Source organism: Glycine soja, chromosome 17 (genome assembly GCF_004193775.1).
Source record: "Glycine soja cultivar W05 chromosome 17, ASM419377v2, whole genome shotgun sequence".
NCBI lineage: Eukaryota > Viridiplantae > Streptophyta > Magnoliopsida > Fabales > Fabaceae > Glycine > Glycine soja.
The window spans coordinates 3,261,004-3,284,200 of record NC_041018.1 but is presented as its reverse complement, the minus strand read 5'-3'; the positions used below and the strand labels follow the sequence as shown (position 1 = coordinate 3,284,200).

Genomic DNA, 23,197 nt, shown 5'->3' with positions numbered 1-23,197 from the left:
AAAAAACAAAAAATGTACTTAAAATCAGTTTGTAGAAAACTGAGTTTTTAAGTAAGTAAAAAAATAAAAGGTGAGAAATCAATCTGAAAAAATTTAATTTCTTACCTTAAATAATATTTTGTATCATTCATATAAATAATTTTTTAAATGCATTATTTGATTTAATAATTAATTAATTTATATTAATTGGGTAAAAAAATTATATTTCTCTCATTTTAAATGTGCATATACATGTAAATGTAAATTTGGATAAATATTCATTTTTATTGCTCGAATTTAATTTTTGAAGATATAAAAAATGTCACGGATTAGTTATATGGACAATTTAATTTTATTAATATAGTAATTTTTTTATAACACTCTCTAATTATGTAAAATTTATTAAATAATATAAATTTTTGTAAATCTCACATTTTATTTCATGGATTTTTAAAATTTTATGGATCCCTTCTTACGCTCTTCAAAAACAATTATTTGCTCATAAAAACAAATGTAATGTTAACTCTTTCTATAATTTTTCTTTCCAAACTTTTCTAATACTAAAAGATATTAATTGTGCCTTAAAATTTTAATATAGTTAACTTTCCAACTAGGTGGATAATTTCCAAAGGCACGTTGATGTTTTTTCAAAAAAATGAGTTGCAGAAAATTGAGATAATAATTAACAGGGCCGGAGATTAAAAATTGAGTCAGCTACAGAATAAGACCAATTATTCATTCATTTGGCCATGTATGAGATTGAAAATCTACTCATTGGTGAGAATACAGACAATTACAAAGAAAATGAATAAATAAAAAAATTGGCGGCATCTACTTATGAAACTCTGCATAACACAAATGAAAAAAAAAAAAAAAAACTAAACTAAACACAAAGCAAGAACATGACAGTGAAAATGAAGCTTGAGACCAGCATGACCATTGAGTGTAGTTTCCTTTCTGGAGCAACCGAAGAAGGTGTGGACTTCTTTTCATGCTTGCCAAGATCAATCATGATCTCAAATTTGCAAGAGCTTTGAGGTGGTGAAGGGTTTATGTTAGTGATGACAGAGAGACCATTGAAATTGCATGCATCTTTTTGCTGATTCATGGTCTGAAAGTACATGTTGAATGCATATGAAGCATTGCCTCTTGTGTCTAATCCACTGCAAGAAGACCCCGGAGAGAGGCTTGTGCAATCAGCATACGTGCATGCTTTGCTCATGCTCTCAGCTAAAGCATTAGGGTCAACATTTGCTTGAGTAGACATCACACACCATTGCTTTGGCAAATACCTCACCCCTTTTGCACCAACTAGTTGCTTTCCACCACCCAAATTCAAAGGGTATTTTATGGATCCATCAAAGTTGAAGACACCCCAATGCCTCTCAAAAGGGCCCGGCTCAATGCTCTTGGCATCCTCATCTATGAATCCAAACAAGTAGATATCTGGTGGGGAAGGTCTTTTGGGGCTTCCTTGTCTTTTCACTATTCTGTCAATTAGGCCTTGGTTGAACCTTTGAGCATTTTTTATGTTGGCATTGGCTGTTCCATCTGTTGGCCATCCAACCTCTCCAATGATGACAGGCATTTGGCTAAAACCATTCTTCTCGAGGGCTGTGATGAGTGTGTCATAGTTTGCATCAAACACATTGGTGTAGGTTATGGAGCCATCAACAACAGGAGCAGCTGAGCCATCAAAGAAGGCAAACTCTTTTGGGAAGTGGGGATCAGCATCAAGGCTGAGGAATGGATAGATGTTGAAGGTTAGAGGGCCACCATTTTGGCTTAGGAACTTTATTATTGAGATCATTTGGTCTTGAATGTCTGGCCTGAAGTTTCCACCTGATGGAAGACCACTGTCACTTTGGTAGACATCAGCATTTAGAGGGGTTGTCACCTTCACTTGCCTGCCTAATCCTGCTTTTATAAGGGCTGCTTGGATGTTTTGGATGGCTGGAAAGGTTGAATTCACAAACCGGCCATTGTAAGTTTTGAGGAAAGCCTCATTCCCCACAGCAACATACCTAGCAATTTTGCAAACACTAGTTAAAAATACAATTTATTTACAACACAAATAGATTTTACCCTTTTAAAATGAAACAAATAGGTTATGAACTAACCATGTAAAATAGTTTTATGTCATTCAATCATAATTCATCATATATAATTCAATCATAATTTATTATATATAATAAGTTTATTTTTTTTGTGTTGAATCAAAGACTACGAATGTCTCCCAATCTATTAGATCAGAAATTAATTTTGTTTGTAGTTCGTAATTATTATTGACCTAAAAAACATTTCGTTTTTATTGATTTTTAACAAAAATATCCTTAAAATCATATCGATGTGACTAATGATGAGATGAGAGTATAAAATTTTTACGTGCATCATCATTATTACTCTTTAGAAATGATAGCATAAGGATTGGAATAAAGTGATCGTGTAGTACTGTTATATTAATTACCTTATATCAACCCCATTTTTGGATATGTAGGAGGACACGTTTTGGTTGACCCATGCAATAGCAGCGTCGACATTGGAAGCAAGGGTTGCTAAGAGGTCATTTGGTATGCCAACCATAACCTGAATTCCAGAATTTCCTAGAGCCTTGAGTGCTGCGGGATCAGCCTCAAAGAGCTTCACTTGCTTGAATCCATTGTCCTTCATGAGTTTCACGGTTATTTGAGGTGTAAGGGGGTGTGTTAAACGCGTTCCCCAGTTGCATGCAAAGCCATTAGCACCCTTTGCCAAACCTTGGCTTAGAATGCAAAGAGCTAACAAAACGCACGCAGTAAAATGTTGGAGTCCCATGTTATCTTTTTAGGTTTTTTGTTTCTTACATATGTTTCTGAGTCCCCTCTGTCCGCAACATTCACCTATATGAAGATGATTATTCTCTCTAAGTGGGGAAAAAAATAATGTACTTTTATTCAGTAGAAAGTTACGTAAAGAATTAGATTCCTAAACCCGTTGGATGATTCCAAGCCAAGGCATAACATTTTTTTCTATTATTGAAAATGCGTACGTGGTAGGAGAGGGAGAACAATCTAGCAAAGAAAGGTAGAATCAAACTAAAAGGCAACCGAAAAATTAAAATGCAATCTACAAGGGTATGCCAAAGTTTATTTTTTTAATTACAATTATTCCCTACTGGGTTTATGATCCGATTGTCTATGGATCTTGGCAGAATCAAGTTTCATTCCTAACTAAGAAGCCAGACTTTTAAGAACGGAAAAGAAAAAACAAACTTTTTATTTGATAGTGCAAGAACAGCTGAACTTTATCTTATTATATTGTTTTCCCCATTTCTATGTCGTCCACGTATCATCGGGCTTTTTTTTTTTTTTTAATTTAACATCAATTTATATCTAGTATCGAACCGAATTTCATTATACAGATATGTTGAAAGTTTATTTTTCGTTGTTGATAAAGATATGTTGAAAGATAAAACTACTTATTTTCCATCACGCCATAACAAAAGGCATTAGCTTCATTAATGATCATTTTCTGTTTTAAATAAAGTTGTGTTTTAAAATATGACTGGCCCATTTCCCATAACAAATTCAAAAAATGATCATTTTAGTAATTTTTTTGAAAAATTACCGCCTGTAACGTAAAAAAGTCGATCTTCAGAGTAGACAAACAATTTTCACCCATAAAATAAGTTTTTTTAAAACTAAAAATACTTTTTTTTGAAAAAAATCGAACAGATGATAAAACTAAAAAACAATCAAATATACTTGTGTAACGCCTTTGTTCAAATTTTGCACAGTTCTATCATAAATGTAACAATCTATATATTAAGTTTGCCATGGTGAATTGAAATTAACAAAATTGCAAATACGGTAAATAAAATAATGACTTTATTACATTTTTTTACCCTTTTTATTTAAATTGTGGGCAGTTTTAATCTTTTTAATTGTTTGAGTTAATTAAACTCCTGCATTTTTAAAATAAAGTAAAACTGTTTCTGTAATTAATTATACTCGGCATTAAAAATTTAAATTCTTAATTTTTCACTCAATTTTTTTAAAATAAATCATTTTAAACCTTTTATTTTAAACCCTCCATTCATATAGGCACTTAAATTTCCACTCTTTAAATCCCAATGGCATACCTTATAAAATCTTCTAAAATTTTCATTAAATTATCTATTTTCTAAACTTTTAAAATTATTTTGTATCCCGAAATCATTGTAAGCCTCTGAATATTTGAATAAGAAATAATGATTTCAGAATATTAAGTGAAATAAATAAATTAAAGACAATTTGCTTAACTTTAAAAATACAAAATCTAAACTTTTTTTTAACAAAGAGAGAATAAAATCATAAACTAATTAAATTTAAAAAATAGATTGGAACGAAAAGCAACTAATCGTGCTTAATATCTACTATGCCGAAGGCAAGCTTGAGTTTTTTATTTTTATTTCTTACAACGTATCATCTGCCTTGTTTTATTGAAGTTTCCAGTTACAAGTATGGATTAACAAGTTTCAATCCAACTCAACTTTTATATGAAAGGCACGAACACATTCATTAAAAGGCAAAGATAAAATATAAAAAACTGGCAGTGAGAAATCAAATGGGCTCGTAAAGGTGTAACGTCCATAATAAAGGCCTGAAGTTTGAACATGTCAAAAAAAAAAAAAACGAAGTAACGAGAAAAGAGGGATAACTGCTACCTTTTTTTTTTTATTATTCTAGTGTACATTATGAATAGCAAATATTTGATATTCCTTCTCATGAAAGACAAGGGTTTCACATGGTATACATCTATTATCATACAACAAAAGACTGATTCAAAACCTCAATCAGAGCTTTCACCTATTGTCCAAATACTGCACAAACAAATTGAGTCAAGTGCAAACGAATATTGGGAGGTCAGATGAAACCAAAATTACATTTCTATTGCTTTTCTACAAAACTGTTAGTACGACCACAAAATTTCCATAAAAAGATTAATACAAAAAAATGCTACCATATTTCTTCTTTCCAAGCCAGCTAAAACTGATATCCGCAATGCCCTGAAGTTTATATCTGAGAATCCTAACAGTGGCTTATAAGACGGTTATGGTAAAAGAGGTTTCAGTTGTGCTTGGAATAAATCACCAAGAGCTCCCCGAACATCCATCTGATCAAAACAAAGGATTATCAGTTCATCACATGAGGCATTTCTTAACACCCCCTCCCAACAAAACAAAAAAGAGCCAGGTTCTTTAATGGAATCCAGTATTTTAGAGGAATTATCTTTTACTGGCAATACATAGTAATTTCCTTAAATGAGAAAAGGATATATACACATTGTCATTAGAACATTTAATCTAATTTAATGTGGTTTTTGTGTAAGAACTAAAACCAAAGATGTTGTCAAGTGTAAGAACCAAATTTATAATTAAACCATAGTATCATTAGCAATTGCAACAAAATAATGGTTAAACAAAGGCACACACCTAAAGGAGCCAAACAATTACCTTTCCATCTTTCAATTTCAGGCCAATTCTGATATTTGTGTTCCTCAGGTAAAAAGGATATTTAAAGCATTTAATGAAAATCATATTCAATTGTTCTATTTGTATTGACACAAGCATATAGCAAACAACCAAATAACGACCTAGGAAAGACATACATATAGCAGCAGCTGAGGAATCCCAAAAATTACTTATCCATCCAAAATAATAACTATTTTTCTTTCCAAAAAGTAAGTTGAACAATCCACTGGTGAAAATCAATTAGAATTTTTTTTAGGTTTGTCCCTATTGTAAATATCATAGATATTTTAGAATGTGAAAAAGATCCCTTTGTATCTTGATTAAACTTCGTACCCCATTGCCCAGAGGCTCTTCGCTATGCGAAGGTATGGGGGAGGGATGTTGTACGCAGCCTTACCCTTGCATATGCAAAGAGGCTGTTTCCGGATTCGAACCCTTTGTATCTTGATTATTCATCCTTTTTTTTATATTGTTTACTCATTTCCCTTTTTAGGCTTGGTTGTTTACCCTATAAAAGGGAGATTAGAGCTTGTATTAGAAACATACTGAATATATCAAAAGTTCCTTTTCTTTCAACTGTCCCTGTCTCAATACTGCTTCTGATGGAATAAAAAATAACTTCCGTTTTATACAGTGAGCATCCATTCCCTTAAATCTTCATCCATACATTACAGATTGCACACAAAGCAAAACTATCAATTAAATGCAGTCTTAAATAATTGTATAAACAAGAAATTACCTGGTCACAGCAAACAAGTTTTGTTAGCAATGGGTAGAATTCTCTTAGGTGTCTTCTGAAAATCTTATTGTTCATAAAACACATGCTTTGAAGCACCTGAAAAGGTTAATAAATAAATATTAGCACAGAAATGAATGCATAAACTTAGGCTGCAATGAAATTCATCCAATTAGATTGAAAAACAAGCAGATAAAAACTCAAGCCGAGTACTCCTTTAATTGATTTGTTATAGGAAAAGAAATAAAGACATGTAAGGTATCCAAAGCATTTGAAAAATAATAATAAGAGAAAAAAACTAAAAAAAATGAGAAGAAAACCAAGAATGTAGAAGTTGGATTCAATCAGTCTTTTTATATATAGGACATAGCAACTACCTTAAAACAGCCACAGGCAGAGCATAATTGATTATAAGGCAGCATTTTTTTAAGGTGGCAATGCATGCCAATCAAGACAGACAGCTAGAGACTCGAGAGATTATGCTTCTCATGGTATGGAAGGAAGATTTAGCAATTTTTTGAGATATAAAACTAAAATCAGTCTACAAATACATTATATATATATATATATATATATATATATATAATTTTGAGATTAAAGGTGATCCGTGATCCACTACCAGTTTATGCAAGCAAGTGCCACACCATGGTAATATTAAGGCTTTTCATCAACAATAGAAGTTTAAAACAGGTTCTAAACAGGTGGCATAATCTGGTTCATGGGTAGTGTAAAAACCTTTACACAGATAAATAATGACTCTTTATAATAAATTTTATTTACACATTAAGCTGCAACATTTACGATATGCCCTAATCAATTAAACGACGGGCAACACTATGACACTGAATAGAAGGCAGGTGAACTTTCATATATTCTCATGGAGAATAAACTTCAAACCTTAACAATGATGGGAGCACGAAGTTCCAAGACACGATGAATATCCATGTTAGTGGTTTCTCCAGTAATTGACTGGAGGTCAGATGCCTCCCTGAGCACCTGTTCACAGAAAGACACCAGTTTGTCCTCAGCTAACCTTTCAAATTTCACTTCTGCATCAGAATCTTGAGTAATACTCAAGTCATTAACTTCTGTAGAGTCCACATCTTGAAATCCATCAGACTCTGGAATTTTTTCTTTTTTTGCCTCAAAACCATAAGTTGCTTTTTGTAAGATGTCCAGATATATGCCAGTACCAGCTAATTCCTGACGAAGAAGATTTAGTGGTGGCCTGTCCAAAAATAATTCAGTGATCCTTAAAGTCCTATATTCCAATTGTAAAGAAACTCCACCAGAACAAAATTAAGACAATTAGATACTGAGTATTGTATTACCTTTCATCAAGAATTTGGTGCATACGAGTTCTAAGATTGGTGGACGAGTTATATGAAGCAGCAAACTCCAACAAAGACAGCAAAATGTCCATTATAGAAACCTTCTGTTGTGCTTTTAATTTTGTCCAGTATTTCTTCTGCAAATAATTAGAAAAAAATAGTTGGAAGAAGATATTTAAGCTTCTCTCCAAAACTGACATTGACCATCACAGCCAGGTTAAAAACAAAAATTTCATCTGACTATCAAACTCCCCATTAGAAATTTTTTGCTAGGCTAGGAGATGGGTTCCAAAACTTCCTCCACCACCAAAATTTAAATGGATGGGTCTCAAATTACTTTCTCCCTCTTTTCCTCACATGCGGAGTGTGAAGAGGTACTTCCTCATACTGACATTTTTCTAAGACCTTGTATGAAAGAGGGGGAAAAAGAGGGAAAACATTTTGCCCTTACTCTACACAGAAGCTTGAGCAATCAAATAGTTGGCAGCAAAGTCAATAAAAAATTTCACTTCTAATACAAATGCAAAAACCTTGAAAACTTTTCAGGTTACCAACCTTTTTTAACACAAACAAATTTAGGGGACCCTCAAAATGTGAGATCTGAACAAAGAAAAGAAATAAACATACAAACCTGAATACCATCAATTGCACCAAGAAGCAATAACTGTGTAATGCACTTTCCCCTGACAGTTACCAGCAAAGGACTCTCCTCATTCTTGGTATCAAGCTCTACAGCATCAGCAGCCTAAAATGGAGTAAAATAAGAGATGTATTCACATGATAATAAAAGTCAGTTTACATTGTCACTATAGATATCATGATACCTTAACTGGAGAAGATGGTTGAGAAGCATCAGATATATGGCTTTTAGATTTTGTAAGATTTCGAAGGAAGAGATTTTCCATATTTCCCATAATCCGTTGACCTAAGGTTTGGCTCCGCTGGAAACCTCCTCCATCTGCAGCTTTGGGAGTTCTTCCTGATGGAGATGGAAGGCCTACAATAATAAACAATTCCTTAATACCATCAAGCAAACTCATTTGTTCTTGGGTATCATTTAAGAGAAAGTCTTGTATAGACACAACTCTACCACATCATCTTTAGACACATCCAATAAAAAATTTACACAACATCTAAAATAAAATAAAATATCCTTCTCTCCAATCCTTTTGTCTCTTTCGCTTTCTCTCACATCCCATTTCATATCCAAACAACAAAAAATGGTATTCGTAATTTCCGGTATTCACCATTGCAAAGGATTATCACCAAATTTCTGCTCGATACACCAGACACATGGTTAAATACAATAGTTGCTGTCATTCTGAGTTTTACTCTCATAGAATATGTTGTTTTTTTATATTTAGACCGCATATTTCAGTTTCATGTTAATTTACAGTTCAGATCTTGATGTTACAGCTATTTATTAGTATTCATTGAAGCTTTTTGGCCTTAAAAATAATTCTCAGCCTCATAGTGAGAAAAGGTGAATTACCAGACCCATTTTGAACAAAATTCCCAAATTAATTTCGGAATTCCCTCAATTGACTTCCCATCACGGTGTTCAAATCCATCCCCAACCACTCCAACTTAGTGCTCCCAATTTTCCTCTTCTCGTTCTCTGATTCGGGTTCCAGAACTCAGCCAACGTCCACACAAAAATTGGTAAATGATGCTGGAAGAGGAATGCCTCTTGTGTCCAAGAGAGTAAACGAAGAGGAAAGGGGGCCTGGGAGGCACCAAGGAGGATGATTTACATTTTTTACTCTCTGTCTGATGTTGTGAGGACATTGGTGCCTGTGAAGTTTTGCTTTCATGGATGGAGGAAGTAAGAGGAGAGAGTGTGCGAGAGAGAAAGAGACAAAAACAGTTGGATTGGAGAGAGAGATATTGTTTTTATTTTTGGATGGTGTGTAATTTTTAACTTTTAATGATGTGTAAATTTTTTATTGGATGTGTCTAAAGATGATGTGGTAGGGCTGTGTCTATACAAGACTTTCTCATCATTTAATGCCCAATCCACACTTCATTTTTCTATTTAAAGTAGTTAGGGGCAGCCACGAATTCGGATGAATCCGATAACCCGGTGAATCCAAACCAATCCAACGTTCGGATCCGATTGAAAATTTTCAAATCCAGTGAGTTCAAATAGGCTCTCGAATTTTGCTTTTGAAAATCCAATCTGATCCACCCAATTTCATTGTATTTTTTTCATTTTAATGCTACTGATCAATCATTAGTTTATTAATATAATTATAACATAGTTTAATTTTTAACTAGGAATCGAACATGTTTAATATTAGACTATTAGTAAAAAAATAGTTGAGTTAAATGTATTAAATTGCATACTATTAGAATCACTTTCCTAATTTTTTATATTTTTTTATTTTTATTATTTTAATAATAAATTCGATGACCCGATCCGATCTAATCCATTTATAATCGGATTGGTTTGGATCGGATTACAGACTTAAACTAGACAAAATCTTATCCAAATTGATTAAAATTAATTGGATTGGATAAAAAAATGTAATGGTTCCAATCCAATCCGACTCATAACCACCCCTAAAAGTAGTCACTGAGGCCCCACCATGAGATGTGGCAATTTTGAATGCAATATTTCACTTTTTTATTCTTTTTTTCAGTAAGCTAATTTTTGTGAGACTAATCTATTTGATACTTGATATCACTTCTCACTTATCTGACTAAAGACATGCACATGTTTAAATACGCACCCAACTAAAAATTAGAAACAAAAAAATAAATAAATAAACTAACCTTCAGACTGATCTACAATTGTCTGTGATACAGAATCTTCCACTCCATCAGCATTTGTATTTGAGGATGCCAGTGGGGACAATTTCTCATTACTATTGACATCAAGTTGATGGTCACCAATTACCTCATTGTCAATAGACCTCGTGGTCCCACTGTCACCTGTGTTGCCTTCAGAATCACTAATAATGCTTCCATGGTTCCTCAGATTTTCAAAACTTAACACATTAAGCAGCTCTAGAGGTTGTGTAGTGTATGAAGCATCTCTGGAGATCAAGATTAAATAAATGTTTTACAGTTGATATTAGAATAACAAAAATGGATCTTCAGAAAATAGGAAAAAATTTACACCTTATGCTTTTAAGCAACGTATCCCAGTCATTTTCACTGAATTGATGTCCACCAACTTCAATGAGATGCACCAAAGCACCAAGAGATATTGAGACCACTGTTTGATCTGTCTTTTTGGCACAATCTAACAGCAGACCCAGTAGTGGAGGCAACATAAAACAAACCTCCTGGAAACAAGATTCCTCATGAGTAATCTTTTTAAAATTTAACAGCAATCAGATAAATGCTGAACAGAATGGCCTAAATTTCATACATAATTTATAAGATAACAAAAGCATCTAATACAAGAAACTAACAAAGTCAACTCAGGCAATTTTCCAATTAAAACTGTAAGACCATGTCTGCTAACTTTTTTATAAGCAAAAATTTCAAATGTATGCTTTTTAAAGTTACTGGAATAGAAAACAATACTGTTAATTCTTTACCTTATAGAATGTGTTGAAAAGGTTGCATAGCAGCTGAAGCGAATGTATGCTTGTTTCACGAAACCAATCATCATCAGGAGAAACAAAGCCCTCTTTCCCAGCATGTCTCACATGATCAAAAATTGGAAATAGAACTCGATGAAAAATACTCTCCCAAAATGCTGTGGAGAACTTGCTACCTCTTTCATTCAGTAAATCAAACAAGACTTCAAGTGCACAACTTCTGACCTCTGGCCTTTGATCTGATGTTAGATCAGATAAACCAGCCAGCATTGGGAACCAATAATGCTCAGTTACATCGAAAGTTGCATCCAAAGTAGCATCAATAGGCATTAAAGCACCTCCAGGAATAAGACCCTTAAGCAGACAAACAATTAAAACCACTTAAAAAAGGGGCATCAACGCAAGGAAAGGAACCAATAATTGACAGTAAAATAAATAAATATTTTCCAAATCCTGAAACAATGTACATTTCAGCATACATTACACAAAATCAGGAGCAAAGTTAGCATGATCCCTTTAGTTTTCCCATAAAAATCTGTTTTGAACAATGGCAGATATAAATGCAATATCAAGCCAGAGCTTTTTTTTTTTTTCTTGTGTTAACTCTGATACCATGCAGAAGTTCAGAAAATTTAGAAAGAGTAATACGAATGTTTTCATTGTTAATGATTTATGTTTACATTTTACAGAAAGGTATTCATAAAGTGCATAGGTAGTAGCACTAAGCTGCTCACAGGTCTATACTACTTACAATAGGACCTATACAGCATTTACAATATCACTAAAAGGTCTCATCTTATGAAAAGATCAATGATTTGGAAAAATAATATTCAAACATTGTATCATCTCTGTACTTTGAGAAATCAAACCCCCAGAAAAACATACCATAGAAATAGATCCTAGATAAGGGTAGTGGATGGACATTGATATAAACGTCTACCCAGTTTCATTCTTTTGATGTGTGCATGTATGAATGGGTGTGTGTAATCTTCCTATTCAGAAAAGTAATTTCCTACAGATAACCCAACAAACCTCTGCAAGACGGTCCTCACAGATCCGCAGGAGTGCAATAGCCTTCAAGCTAATACGATGCGAAGTTTTATTGTTGGCAAACCTGATCAGACAATTCACGCAATCCATGAAACAGTCTCCCACTACTTGATCAAAGTGTTCTAAGATGACTGTAAAATGTCCATGCGTTAGATACACCACAAATGCAATAGTAGACTTAGACTTAGACTGCAATGACACAGACAAAGAAAATTATTCTTACCCTGCTCAACATTTTCAAATGCACTATCAACAATTGATTCCATTTCATCATCTGCAGAAGCTGTAAAAATCATAAATACACTACGCCACCCAGACTTTATGCTTCCAACCTTAGATTTTATCATCTGCGATAGGAAACAGTGCTGGCTAAATTTTAGTAAATATATCCAATGATATTGAGCTCAAATGCAAGAATCAGGACTCAGAACTAATGCCCACTACACCTGGACAATGCAGTCAACAATTAGCCTCCTTTTGGATTCACTTTGACTATTCCGCATAAGAACAACAAATGGTTTAAGAATATCATTTTGGAAAGAGAAATTGGCCAGTTCAGCACGCTCCAAATACTTCATACTAAGTTGTCTTAGAGAATCTATGGCATACATAGCAATTTTCTCATCATGATGACTCCCTGCTGATATAAAGTGATTTGCTAGGACAGACCAGATTCTAGCCCAGACCTGAAAAGCATAACAACGAGAGCTTAGAAATGCATTCAGAGCAGCATCAAAAGAAAATATTATTACAGGAGATGGAAGCACAATGATATTGGTAACAGATAGCTTGAGCAAAATCACATTTTCAAATCCTTCCTCAGAAGTTATAAAAAATTCATACACATGTACATATATGTGCAATTGTGCACTCATTTTATCTTAGAATGTGAGTTCGGATCTAACTCAACCCCGAAAGCTAGCTAATAGGGTGAGGGTTGTCCCCACTTATATACTCTATCTTGACACCATCTCTAGCCAAGACTTGGGTTTTTCCCAACATTATATATTGCAGAAACTATATCCAATTAATAAATGTAAAAGGCTTTTCCACTAGGAAAACAATACATTTGAGCCAAGACATTGAAAACAAAAATTAACAATAATATAAGTCCAATAGCTCAAAAGATAAAGTAAGCAGAAAACCCTACCAAATGCAATTTATAAGACATGAAATGTCAAAATGATCAAGGAAAAATATGCACTTGTAAGTTGATAAAATATATACCATTCGTATACGAGCCATATTGTAATAACTAATTTCAACAAGCTTCTGCAAGCTGAAGACACGAGCTGGAGTTTGTTTTAGCTCTTCAGCTGATACACCACAGAGAGCAGTGAAGAATTCCACAACTGAATCGCTAGGTAGTTTAACACTATTCATGAAAATTTGTTCCGCAGGTTTCGCAGCTAATTCTTTCAGAGATTGAACAACACCATCCTTGGAGATTTGGTTTGACCCATGCATAACAGTGGCAGAAATTGAAGGAGATGACGTTATAAATTCGAGGCGAGAAACACATTCCAGAACTGCATTCCATGTGTCTTGAAGAGAGTTCATGTCTGAGTCACATAGAACCAACAGTGTCCGCAAAGCTTCCACATTTTTACTGCGCATTTCCTTGGGGGCATGCAAGAAAGTAAACCTGAGGTGTCAACAAAGAAACTAAATGAATATTGTCAACTGCACCAAACATCAAAGTTGTCATCCTGTACTCATGCACAAAGCATGCTACTTCCCTAGCATGTCAAAATAAAGAAAAAGCAAATAACTTACGATAATCAAAGCGACAGTTTTTTGAGGGATGTGGGATGGGGGGTACAGGAACACATATACCTGACCAGAGATGTTAGAAATGCATAACGCATGGTATCCATTCCAAGCACAAACGTAATATGTATGCCAGCTTTAAATCCCTCCATCAACAAAACAACACGAGACTTATTTTCACCTTCCTCCATAGTTACAGAAAAAGTAGCAAGCAAAGGCCACCCGACGGCTTCAACCATAGGCCTTACAAGTTCAATCTGCTGGGCAGTGTAGAAAACTCCTCTTTTCACCCCTTTATTCCTGAATATAGCTTGTGTTTTCTTAATGATGTCCTCACTTTCAGACTTCGCATCTCCGGATGACTTCCTCTTTGGGAGTGCTAGGTTAAGAATACTGACAAGGCGTCCTTCTTCACCCTCTGGTTTCTGTCTGCTGCTTTTTCCTATTAAAGATGTGTCATCTTTCATTTTAATCTCCTCTTTGACAATGGAATCATAGATCTCTTCTAGTAGTTCTTTAGGAGCACATTCATCCAGATCATCCCTGGCATTCATGCGAACAAAATCTGACTTGGACATCTTGGGCCACACCATTGGGTTATGAGCATCAGTATTTAACATAATAACAGCATAAGCTAGAACATAAGCTGTATCTGCATTTTTAAAAAGGCCAGGATTGTCTGCACAGTATCTGTCATAGACAACATGCACAAAGACACTGCTATTAGTACAAAAGATATAAATTATCAGTACAGGTACAACCGTGCAAGGTATCATGCCCACGAAATATAAAGTGTAAGTAGACATTATGACATGACAATCAACCAAGATTTGACACCTTATAAAACACCCTGAGACACTTGCAAGTACAGAAAAGCCATTACCTCTCTGCAAACTTTTCCATGATTCGATCTATCTTTTGAGCTTCCCCAGGAAGTCGGAACCCTTTAAGAAACTCCCTGATTGCAGTATCAAATTTAAATCCAGAAAATTTCATGGAATCTACATAAGCATGCATCACAGCAAGGGGAAACTCTTCATGTTGACCTAAATAGTCACCAATTGTAGCCTGAAAGCAACCAACAGTTATATATTCCAGACCAAACTTGGATGTGTAGATAAAAAATTAAATTGCAGTACAAGAGAAGAGTCACAACCTTGTCCAAATTGGGAGTGTTTTTAAAAAATTGAGCAACTGAAGCAGGTGTGTTTTCCACCAACTTATTTGATATTAGATATTCCACCCCCTTCATTGGTTTTCTGTTGAACTAAAAGATTATTAAAACCATAAGTCAGCCCCCAACAATAGCCTGATCATATTATGCAACAGAAGGTGAAAAGTCAAGACAAATCTCTTCCCTGTTAAAAAAGATTAAAGAAAACATGATCAATACCTCAGCAATGGCAGCCTCCAATGTGGATTTATGAGCCTTAGCCTTCTCAAAATCACTGGTTACATCTTCCCTGGATCTTATTTCAGAAGAATCTCCAGCTGAAATCCCTTCTTGCTGATTATTCTTTATCTTTTCCAACTCCTTATGTGATTGCTCCCAATCAACTAGTGATTTAAGCACACTCACAAGACCCTGGGAAGGATAAAAGAAAATGGGATCAATCAGCAACTTTATTAAGAAAAAAAGAATCCACTCAATGAATTATTTGATTTCAAACAAAAAGGCAACAACTAAACCTACTTGAAGTGATGAGCCTTTAATTGAAGCTGTTTGAGAAACAGCAGCAGAATTTGGATCGGTATTTTGAGTTCCTTGAGCTATTTTGGACAGAGTAGTAACCTACAAATTGAATTTGAAAATAACAGAGATTATTATTATATTTACCAAAGAGGACATAACTAATTTCCATGCTGTCTATAATGCAATAAAAGATTGCTCTGTAAGATAATACCATTCGTTCAAACAAGTTTGGTGCCTCAAGATCACAATCATAATTCACAAAGATGTCAACAAGCATCTGTGGGTCCTTACATACTTTCTCTAACATCCTGCAAACCCACACTAAACCAAATTAACAATGAGGAAAAGAAATGGCAAACAACACAAGAAAGTTCATTAACAAAAAGTTTATAACACAAGCAATATTTTAATCAACCAGGAAGAACATTATACCGAAGAACACTAAGTTTTTGGTTGACAGGAAATTCTAATCCATCCAGTGGTCTAAGAACAATCAATGGAAAGAAGATGCCTATTTCACCCTGGAAACAAAACAGTGTAAAAACAAATGAGACATCAAATTAACATTAAGAAGCTTCTGCAAAATCTACAGAATGGCATACATACTTTGAGACTCTCCCTGAATTGCAATAACAGCACCAAGAATATTCCAGTTGCATACTGCCAAGAAAGAACATGAATATCACAATTTACACATATAGATACTTTACGTAAAGAAAGGTAATGCAATTCAAGAAAACCTGAAATATAACAGGGGATTGTGAAACTGAAGCTCGTAACAATGCATATGAAAGATATGCCTTCACTGAATCAATAAAATGGAAGTTCTTTGTAAATGAGTGGCTGACTCCCTCCAGCAAACCCTGAAAAATAACATAACAAGCATGTGACTGAACAGTCAAAATAGTAACTGTCAAAGAATGAAAAGCTTGAATATCAAATGTGAAGAACAAGGATGGAATATATGCTCCTATCCTATCTATTCCCACTTAATGATATAGTCTAGCCTTATAATGGGCAGAACTGAAAATTATATTAATCAACAATAAAAAACCAGTTGTGTCATCTATTTTCTGCTCAACAAATCATTTCTTGAACCAACAGTACAATAGCAGTAGCTGGTAGTGGTACAGTGGATTCTTTTTTGAGAGCCTTTTAAGATCTTGAACCACTGAATTATTGAGGCCATCTCTTGTATTCTTCGCCTTTCATTTTGTATTCGTTTACATTATGTATTTTCTCTTGAAGGAATCTCTGTGTCTACCTACTAGGAATCATTCACATGGAAGCTTTCTTCTTATTTTTAATTAATAAAAAATTAAAATTAATAACTAACTATTCAATAATACTAGGTTACTTATACAAGCAGTAACCTTTCCCAACCCTTACAATTTCTATAACAAGAGTACAAGACTATACTTGCATTTCCATATGTATATTGATTCACCTATTTCTGGTTTTAACTTTAATAGATAATATAATTTATTGAAAGAATCCAGAAGGGAATTTCTGTATTTACTTATCATTTAGGTAAAGAAATCAACTACTAGCTACAATGTTGGGCCCAATGATGTGAAAAAAGAGACTATTGGGAAAAATCAAGACTAGCTGGTTAACGGACCAGATCAAGGGCTCAGGGTATGGAAGATGTAATGTATACAGTATACCTGAAGAGATAAACAGGGGTAACATGGAGAGAAGCTATGAGAAGTTGCTGACTTGGCAAGTTAGTTATGCTGGAATGGGTATTCAATATTCATGTTTAGGAGATGATTATTACGCCGAGGGGAGAGAGAGAAATACTCATGTTTTGTTTGCTAATATTGAGTAATACTACTTTATCTTCTTTTGCATGGTCTTTGGTCTCTACCACACAAGGATTGCAGTAATAACAGTTTCATGAACTGGTTCAAACTAGTCCACCCCAACTCATATAGAATTAGACTTCCCATAATAAATATCATATGCCAGCACACATAGCATTTCTTTCAAGCAAACCACTTCCCGTATATAAACTAGTATACTAATTTACAATTCTACATATATAAACTAGTATACTACAGTAATTTAATAAAAGAAGAAATAGAAAGATGACATATTTCAAAGAATGATAAAAAAATAAAAATTATGATGTCATCCTTGCATAAGGCTCTGCATTAAATACAAATAACAACACCAAGACAAAATATTATAAATTTTGTTTCTCTGTGTTAGAGTGCATTATAACAATGCTTGAGTTACTCTTAGGATTTGTTGGCAGTTCCACAGTTAACCTGAAAGTTAACCAGCTGCCAGATGACACAGTTATTTAGGTGGTTCGCTCAGTTTCTAACTACAATATATCGTTCTAGATCTCAACCAAGGGTAACATCATTGAACAACACAAAGGCCTTATTTGGTTAAGAATCTCCAAAAAAGATTAAATAAGATTGTCTCATAATCTAAAATTAGCTTATGTATAAATTAAAATTAGATTTTTGGATAAACTAAACAATTTTAACTTCTCCAAAAAACTGATTTTAACTGTGGGAAAAAAAATTCTTCTTATTTTTGTCTCCTATAAGCGCTTACAAAGAAGCTTATCCAAACAGGGCCAAAGTCTGCCACATAAAATAAAATGTACCATGCACCAACAAGTTGGCTCATAATTACTAAAATAAAGCAAATAATTACTTCTGCGTGACTACAAGTAATAAAATATTCCAATGCATTATCCTGCACCTATTAACTAACTAGTAACTGAAGCTGAAATCACTGTATAACCTGAAGAAGCTCAAGAGACAATATCCTCGTCTTCGTTGTAACTTCATCATTATCTTCCTTCATACCCATCTGTCAAATAAATTAAGAAGTATATATAATGTTCACAAGAAATTAACCACAAAGCTATAGTTAAAGTTAGAGAACCAACCTTGCAAAGAGTGCGGAATACCAACAAAGCATCACGTTGTACTATACTCATGCTCTCCAAATCAATCCCACTTGACAAAAGTAAGATTGATAGTTAATCAACTATTCAGAGTAAATCATACAATGGATATCTCAAGGTACTATATCATATTCATATTTCATACCGTGTAATCTTTTTACCATCTTCAGTATGTACAGCCTTGTCCAGTACCGCTTCTAGGCCCTATACAAGACAACACAATCTTGTCATAATAAGGACATGCTAGGGTTCAATATATAACTATACAATTGATTTACCTTTATATCAGCACCTCCAGCAAGATTCTGAAGTTCCTCAAGAGATGTTGGAGATGCATCCTTGGCTTGACTAAGTGCATCACCTAAAGTCATTTCTTTTTCATTTGAGTCTCCCATTGAAGATTCATCGGATTTTGTGTTTAAATTCTCTGCTGAAGCTGCCTTTGAAATTGCATGCCCACCGGAACCAGATGACGCTTCAACCTGGAAATTTTGTTAGGCAATACTAAAAAAAATTACTACAAAAGCCATAAGTCAAATATGCTAATATGCTTAATACTAAGGAATTTTAGAAGCCCCACCGGATCAGTTTCCATTCTCCTGAAAGTGATGCTGATCATCTGTGTCAGCATTGCCTTTGACGTTGCTTGGTTTATAGGACTCTTGCTACAAATCCAAAACAATGAATCTCAGTATTATAGATTAACAATAACAACACTTGAAGACAGAATAGAAAAGATTAATACCTATTCAGAGCAATATTGTAGCATACTCTGATAACTCCCAGTAAAGGTTCGCCATGTACTGAATGGTGTAAATAAAAATTCAAAAATCATACAAAAAAGAAGGAAAAAAGAAATATATATATTAAAAACAGAGAAAGGAAAAGCAGTCCAAAGCATCTTAGAATACTATAAACATCTTCTGGTATCAACAGGTGGTTTTCTAACCACAACACCAATATAAATGACTAGGCTGGCATAGAAAAAGGGCAGGAAAAGCACAACAAATGTATGCAGTACAGTACAAATAATTTGTACACAAACATTGGTCTAAGCCTCAAATGTACACATCTTTCTATTTTATATAATGCATGAAAGAAGACAAGAATGCATTAGTAATCTTGTTTTTATATTAGTGATTGTTTCCCTTTTTCTTGACACAAATAGTTTGGCACCAACTGATTTCCAATCATGCCTAATTGGAGCACTTGCAAGTCTCAACTTCCAATCTCATAGTACTTGAATTTGATAAAAAAAAAAAGTACCAGAAAATGAAGAGAATCAAGTCAAACAAAAACCTAGAGGCAAGCAGCAGAACCCTGAAGCTAACAGCATAAAGGGGAAAAAGAGGCCCTAGCTCATTAAATTATCCAAGCTAATTCTTCAAACAAGTCAACCCATCAATAATTGCCTGAGTAACATGAAATCATAATAACTATTGTCAATCTTCAATTGCAACTATAAACCATGTTTATATCCCAGAAACATATTCTAAAGGAAAACAAAGGCCTCTAAAAAAGAGACACTTCCCCTCAAACATCCTTCCCAACCCAAAGAGATAAACATTATCAAAAGGTACAGAAATATGTGGTCTAAAGGAAGTGAATCCCTGAGAGATATACTTCCAAGACGGAACACAAAGTAGATTAATGGCCAAATTCTAGACAAAAGCCCTTATGACTTTCTCAGAGAAAAAAACAGTACTATAACATAAAAAATAAGGAAACGAGTAAATTGAATTTCCCCTTGAATAAAAAAGCAGCCAAACCAAAGTAAATTAGCCCTTCCGATAGATTACATGCAATTCTGAGCCTACTCTTTTACCATCGTTTCCAACTAACTCTGCTATGGTCATCAAATGTGTGCAAAATTCTCATTAGCAGAAGAGAAAAAAATGCATATTAAGCTCCTTTAGCTAAAACCTTCATCTAAGCTTTAAATAAACATTGCATTAATAATTTAAATTGCATTTAAAGAATTTCTATTTTATTTACCACACACTAGAAATTGAAAGATACCTTGAACAGAAATTTATATTATTGATTACAGATTTTATGTCTGTTACACATGTTATCAGAAGACATAGATAACAAAACAATGGATTCTTTTTATTTTACAAAAAACATACCTCTGAATTTAGTAGAAGCCACCGCAGTAAGAAGAACCTTCAGCACTTGGAGAATAGTACTGCATGTTGGTTTTTAAAAATGAATAGTTATAACAGGAAATATATATCTCGTAAGCATTAAATACCCGTAGTGGTTTGCATACCTGTCAGGTGATGAATTGTCAACACAACTGCAAACCATGTTTAGAATGTCTGTAAACAATGGAACATTTTTACCACCCTCTAACCCAGGATCTCCCTCCAAATGGTCATACGCAATAAGTTTCTGTATTCACAACAGTTACGCATAGTAAGTGAACTATTTAGCATGAAGAAGTGCCATAAGGACTGGTTGAACATCTTATTGATCAGAGTCAAGAAAGCATGCACGTACATGAAGACAATCCAAAGCAGATTCAAGGATTTTCAAGTTCTTAGTCTCAAACGCGAGACGGAGAGGATTTAAAATAAGCTCTGCATCAGCTCCTTCAAGTGTATTCCCAGCACTAGCCAAAACAACATTAATGTTTCCAATCTTAGCCCTGTCATCTGAAGCATGCTCAGCCTTCTGTGACTGATCTGCTTCTGTCCTAGTTGCCACTCCACCTTCAGTTTCATTCATGCTAGTACAAACCAATATAATCCAAGCATTGAATTAACAGAAAGTTCGATCCCATTCCACTAACTAAGGACTATCCATTACCCATTTGCCATACCCAAATTTACCAAACCTAAAACTACAAAATTTCAAAACGCAACATCATCCTAAGTATGCTTATTCTAAAAATCTTACCTCCCAGATTCAGCTGAAGGTGCAGCTTGATTGACCTCACTCTGCTTTTTCTGGCTGAGCTCTTTCGTTATATCTGTAACGATAACAGAGCACACACAAAGCATAACTAAATAATCAATGACATCACAACTACATGAACTAAAGAATCAATGCCAGCAATCGAACAACGGAGCGGATGGCTATCTTATCACAATCGAAAAGAGAAAGCATCAAATAGAATTGAAAGCGTAAGATAGAGAAGGAAGCAGTGGATCTAGGGCTGTGACCTGTGTAATTCTGAATAGCTTTCTCAAGTTCGGGAAACTTCTTGGCAGAAGAACACTCCTTGAGAATTGAATCGAATGCTCGAGTGACGAAACCCCCGGCGGCACCTCCGGCCATTTTGTCTCACTCTCAGGCGGCGAAATTGCGCTACGGTGCAACGCGCGTTCAGATCACGGATGACGTGGAATTGGGAAGCGGAATGCGGGCGAATCGCAATTGAAGATGATCCGAAATCGGAAACGAGATCGTATTGTGACGGGGAATGTGAGTTGTCCGGCGGCGACGGAATTGGATGCCGGAGGAGAGGGAGAATTGAAGCTGGGAAGACTGAGAGAGAGATCTGAGAAAATGGAGAGAAAGAAGGGCGTAGATCTGTCTTTAAATGTTTTTATGTCTGTATTAGTAACGCAGAGCCAAAACCAACAAAACTATTCTAATTTTTCCCCAAGCTGAAAATTTTAGAACATGCCTCGTAGTCGTAGCTAAATTTTGGAAGACGGGGGCTACTGTGCAATACACTTTTGTGTTTTTTTTTTTCACCTTTTAATTATTATTATTTTGGTCTAATTTTTTTCTCTCATTTTGAGCCAACAATGTATTAGAGATTGATCAGATTCATTCCGGATCTGTGTTTGGGGCTTTGGGCTTTTGTATAGATCATGCATGGCCACCACCAACGTGAGAATCCAGGCAATTGCTTCCTGCACACTCCAAATTTCTTACCGCACTTTCCATGTTGCTTCCGGAATTCCAGAAAGAAGTGCAGGAAGCAATTCCGGAAGCACAGAAAGAAACACCCGAGAATCCAATATATAAAATTAAGGAGGTGTTTGTATTAAGATTAACTTTTTTTTTTATTCTGGTGTTTGTATTAAGATTAACTTTTTTTTATTTTGTGTTAAGAAATGTAGTATATTTTTTTTTGTTATTAAGTATTAAAATAATATTATTCATGCAAAACCTATTTTTAGGTATATTCTTTTAACCCATTTCATTAACCTTCATATTTAAATTTTGCTTCTATATTATAAATTATAAATTAGAATACATGGTTTCTTAATCCTCTGTAAAAATCATATTTTTAAAATAGTTGATAACGTGAAACTAATTAATGATGGATTTAGAAACACGATTTAAAACGGACGAGTCTTTAGTCATTACTCAGGTTTCATCAATTTTGTTTATTTATTCTTGGTTTTAACTTTTATCTTGTTCTCTTATTTATTTATTGTTAACTTAGATAACTAATATTATAGATAAAAATTATTATAACTTAAACCAATATTTTTTTATTTTATTTCTTATGAACAATTCATGCATATGTAAAATTTTACTTGGGATCAGGTGAAGACTTAATTTTATGTGTTAGAATATATGTCAATATATTTTTGTATATAGTCTAGGATCTCTCTTGTAATTATGATATATAGCCACAATTTTGTTAATGGAATGAACATGAAATTTATTTTTTCATTATGTCCGAAATGTCATCATACAACTAT

The 23,197-nt window shown here is 34.2% G+C and overlaps 2 protein-coding genes across 2 annotated transcripts; both read right to left on the bottom strand.

Moving 5' to 3' along the window:
• Positions 1–701: 701 nt before the first annotated feature.
• On the bottom strand, positions 702–2,831 carry LOC114393087 (glucan endo-1,3-beta-glucosidase 5-like). Its single transcript, XM_028354348.1, has 2 exons — positions 2,447–2,831; positions 702–2,003 (listed from the first exon to the last, which is right to left on the bottom strand). Exons 1-2 carry the CDS (start codon positions 2,791–2,793, stop codon positions 863–865), a joined length of 1,488 nt encoding a protein of 495 aa, XP_028210149.1. The 5' UTR covers positions 2,794–2,831; the 3' UTR covers positions 702–862.
• A 1,822-nt stretch (positions 2,832–4,653) lies between these two features.
• Positions 4,654–22,187, bottom strand: LOC114393727 (brefeldin A-inhibited guanine nucleotide-exchange protein 5-like). The gene is made up of 33 exons (XM_028355151.1): positions 21,698–22,187; positions 21,432–21,504; positions 21,033–21,261; positions 20,803–20,924; positions 20,660–20,718; positions 19,276–19,333; positions 19,111–19,195; positions 18,809–19,012; positions 18,676–18,734; positions 18,513–18,582; positions 18,365–18,433; positions 16,342–16,464; positions 16,208–16,261; positions 16,034–16,122; positions 15,813–15,909; positions 15,602–15,700; positions 15,302–15,493; positions 15,065–15,175; positions 14,792–14,976; positions 13,975–14,598; positions 13,366–13,783; positions 12,585–12,824; positions 12,362–12,485; positions 12,121–12,269; positions 11,086–11,442; positions 10,661–10,827; positions 10,313–10,575; positions 8,362–8,534; positions 8,169–8,282; positions 7,538–7,674; positions 7,104–7,434; positions 6,210–6,305; positions 4,654–5,112 (listed from the first exon to the last, which is right to left on the bottom strand). The coding sequence occupies exons 1-33, from the start codon at positions 21,810–21,812 to the stop codon at positions 5,050–5,052; spliced, it is 5,349 nt and encodes a 1,782-aa protein (XP_028210952.1). The 5' UTR covers positions 21,813–22,187; the 3' UTR covers positions 4,654–5,049.
• Positions 22,188–23,197: the final 1,010 nt, after the last annotated feature.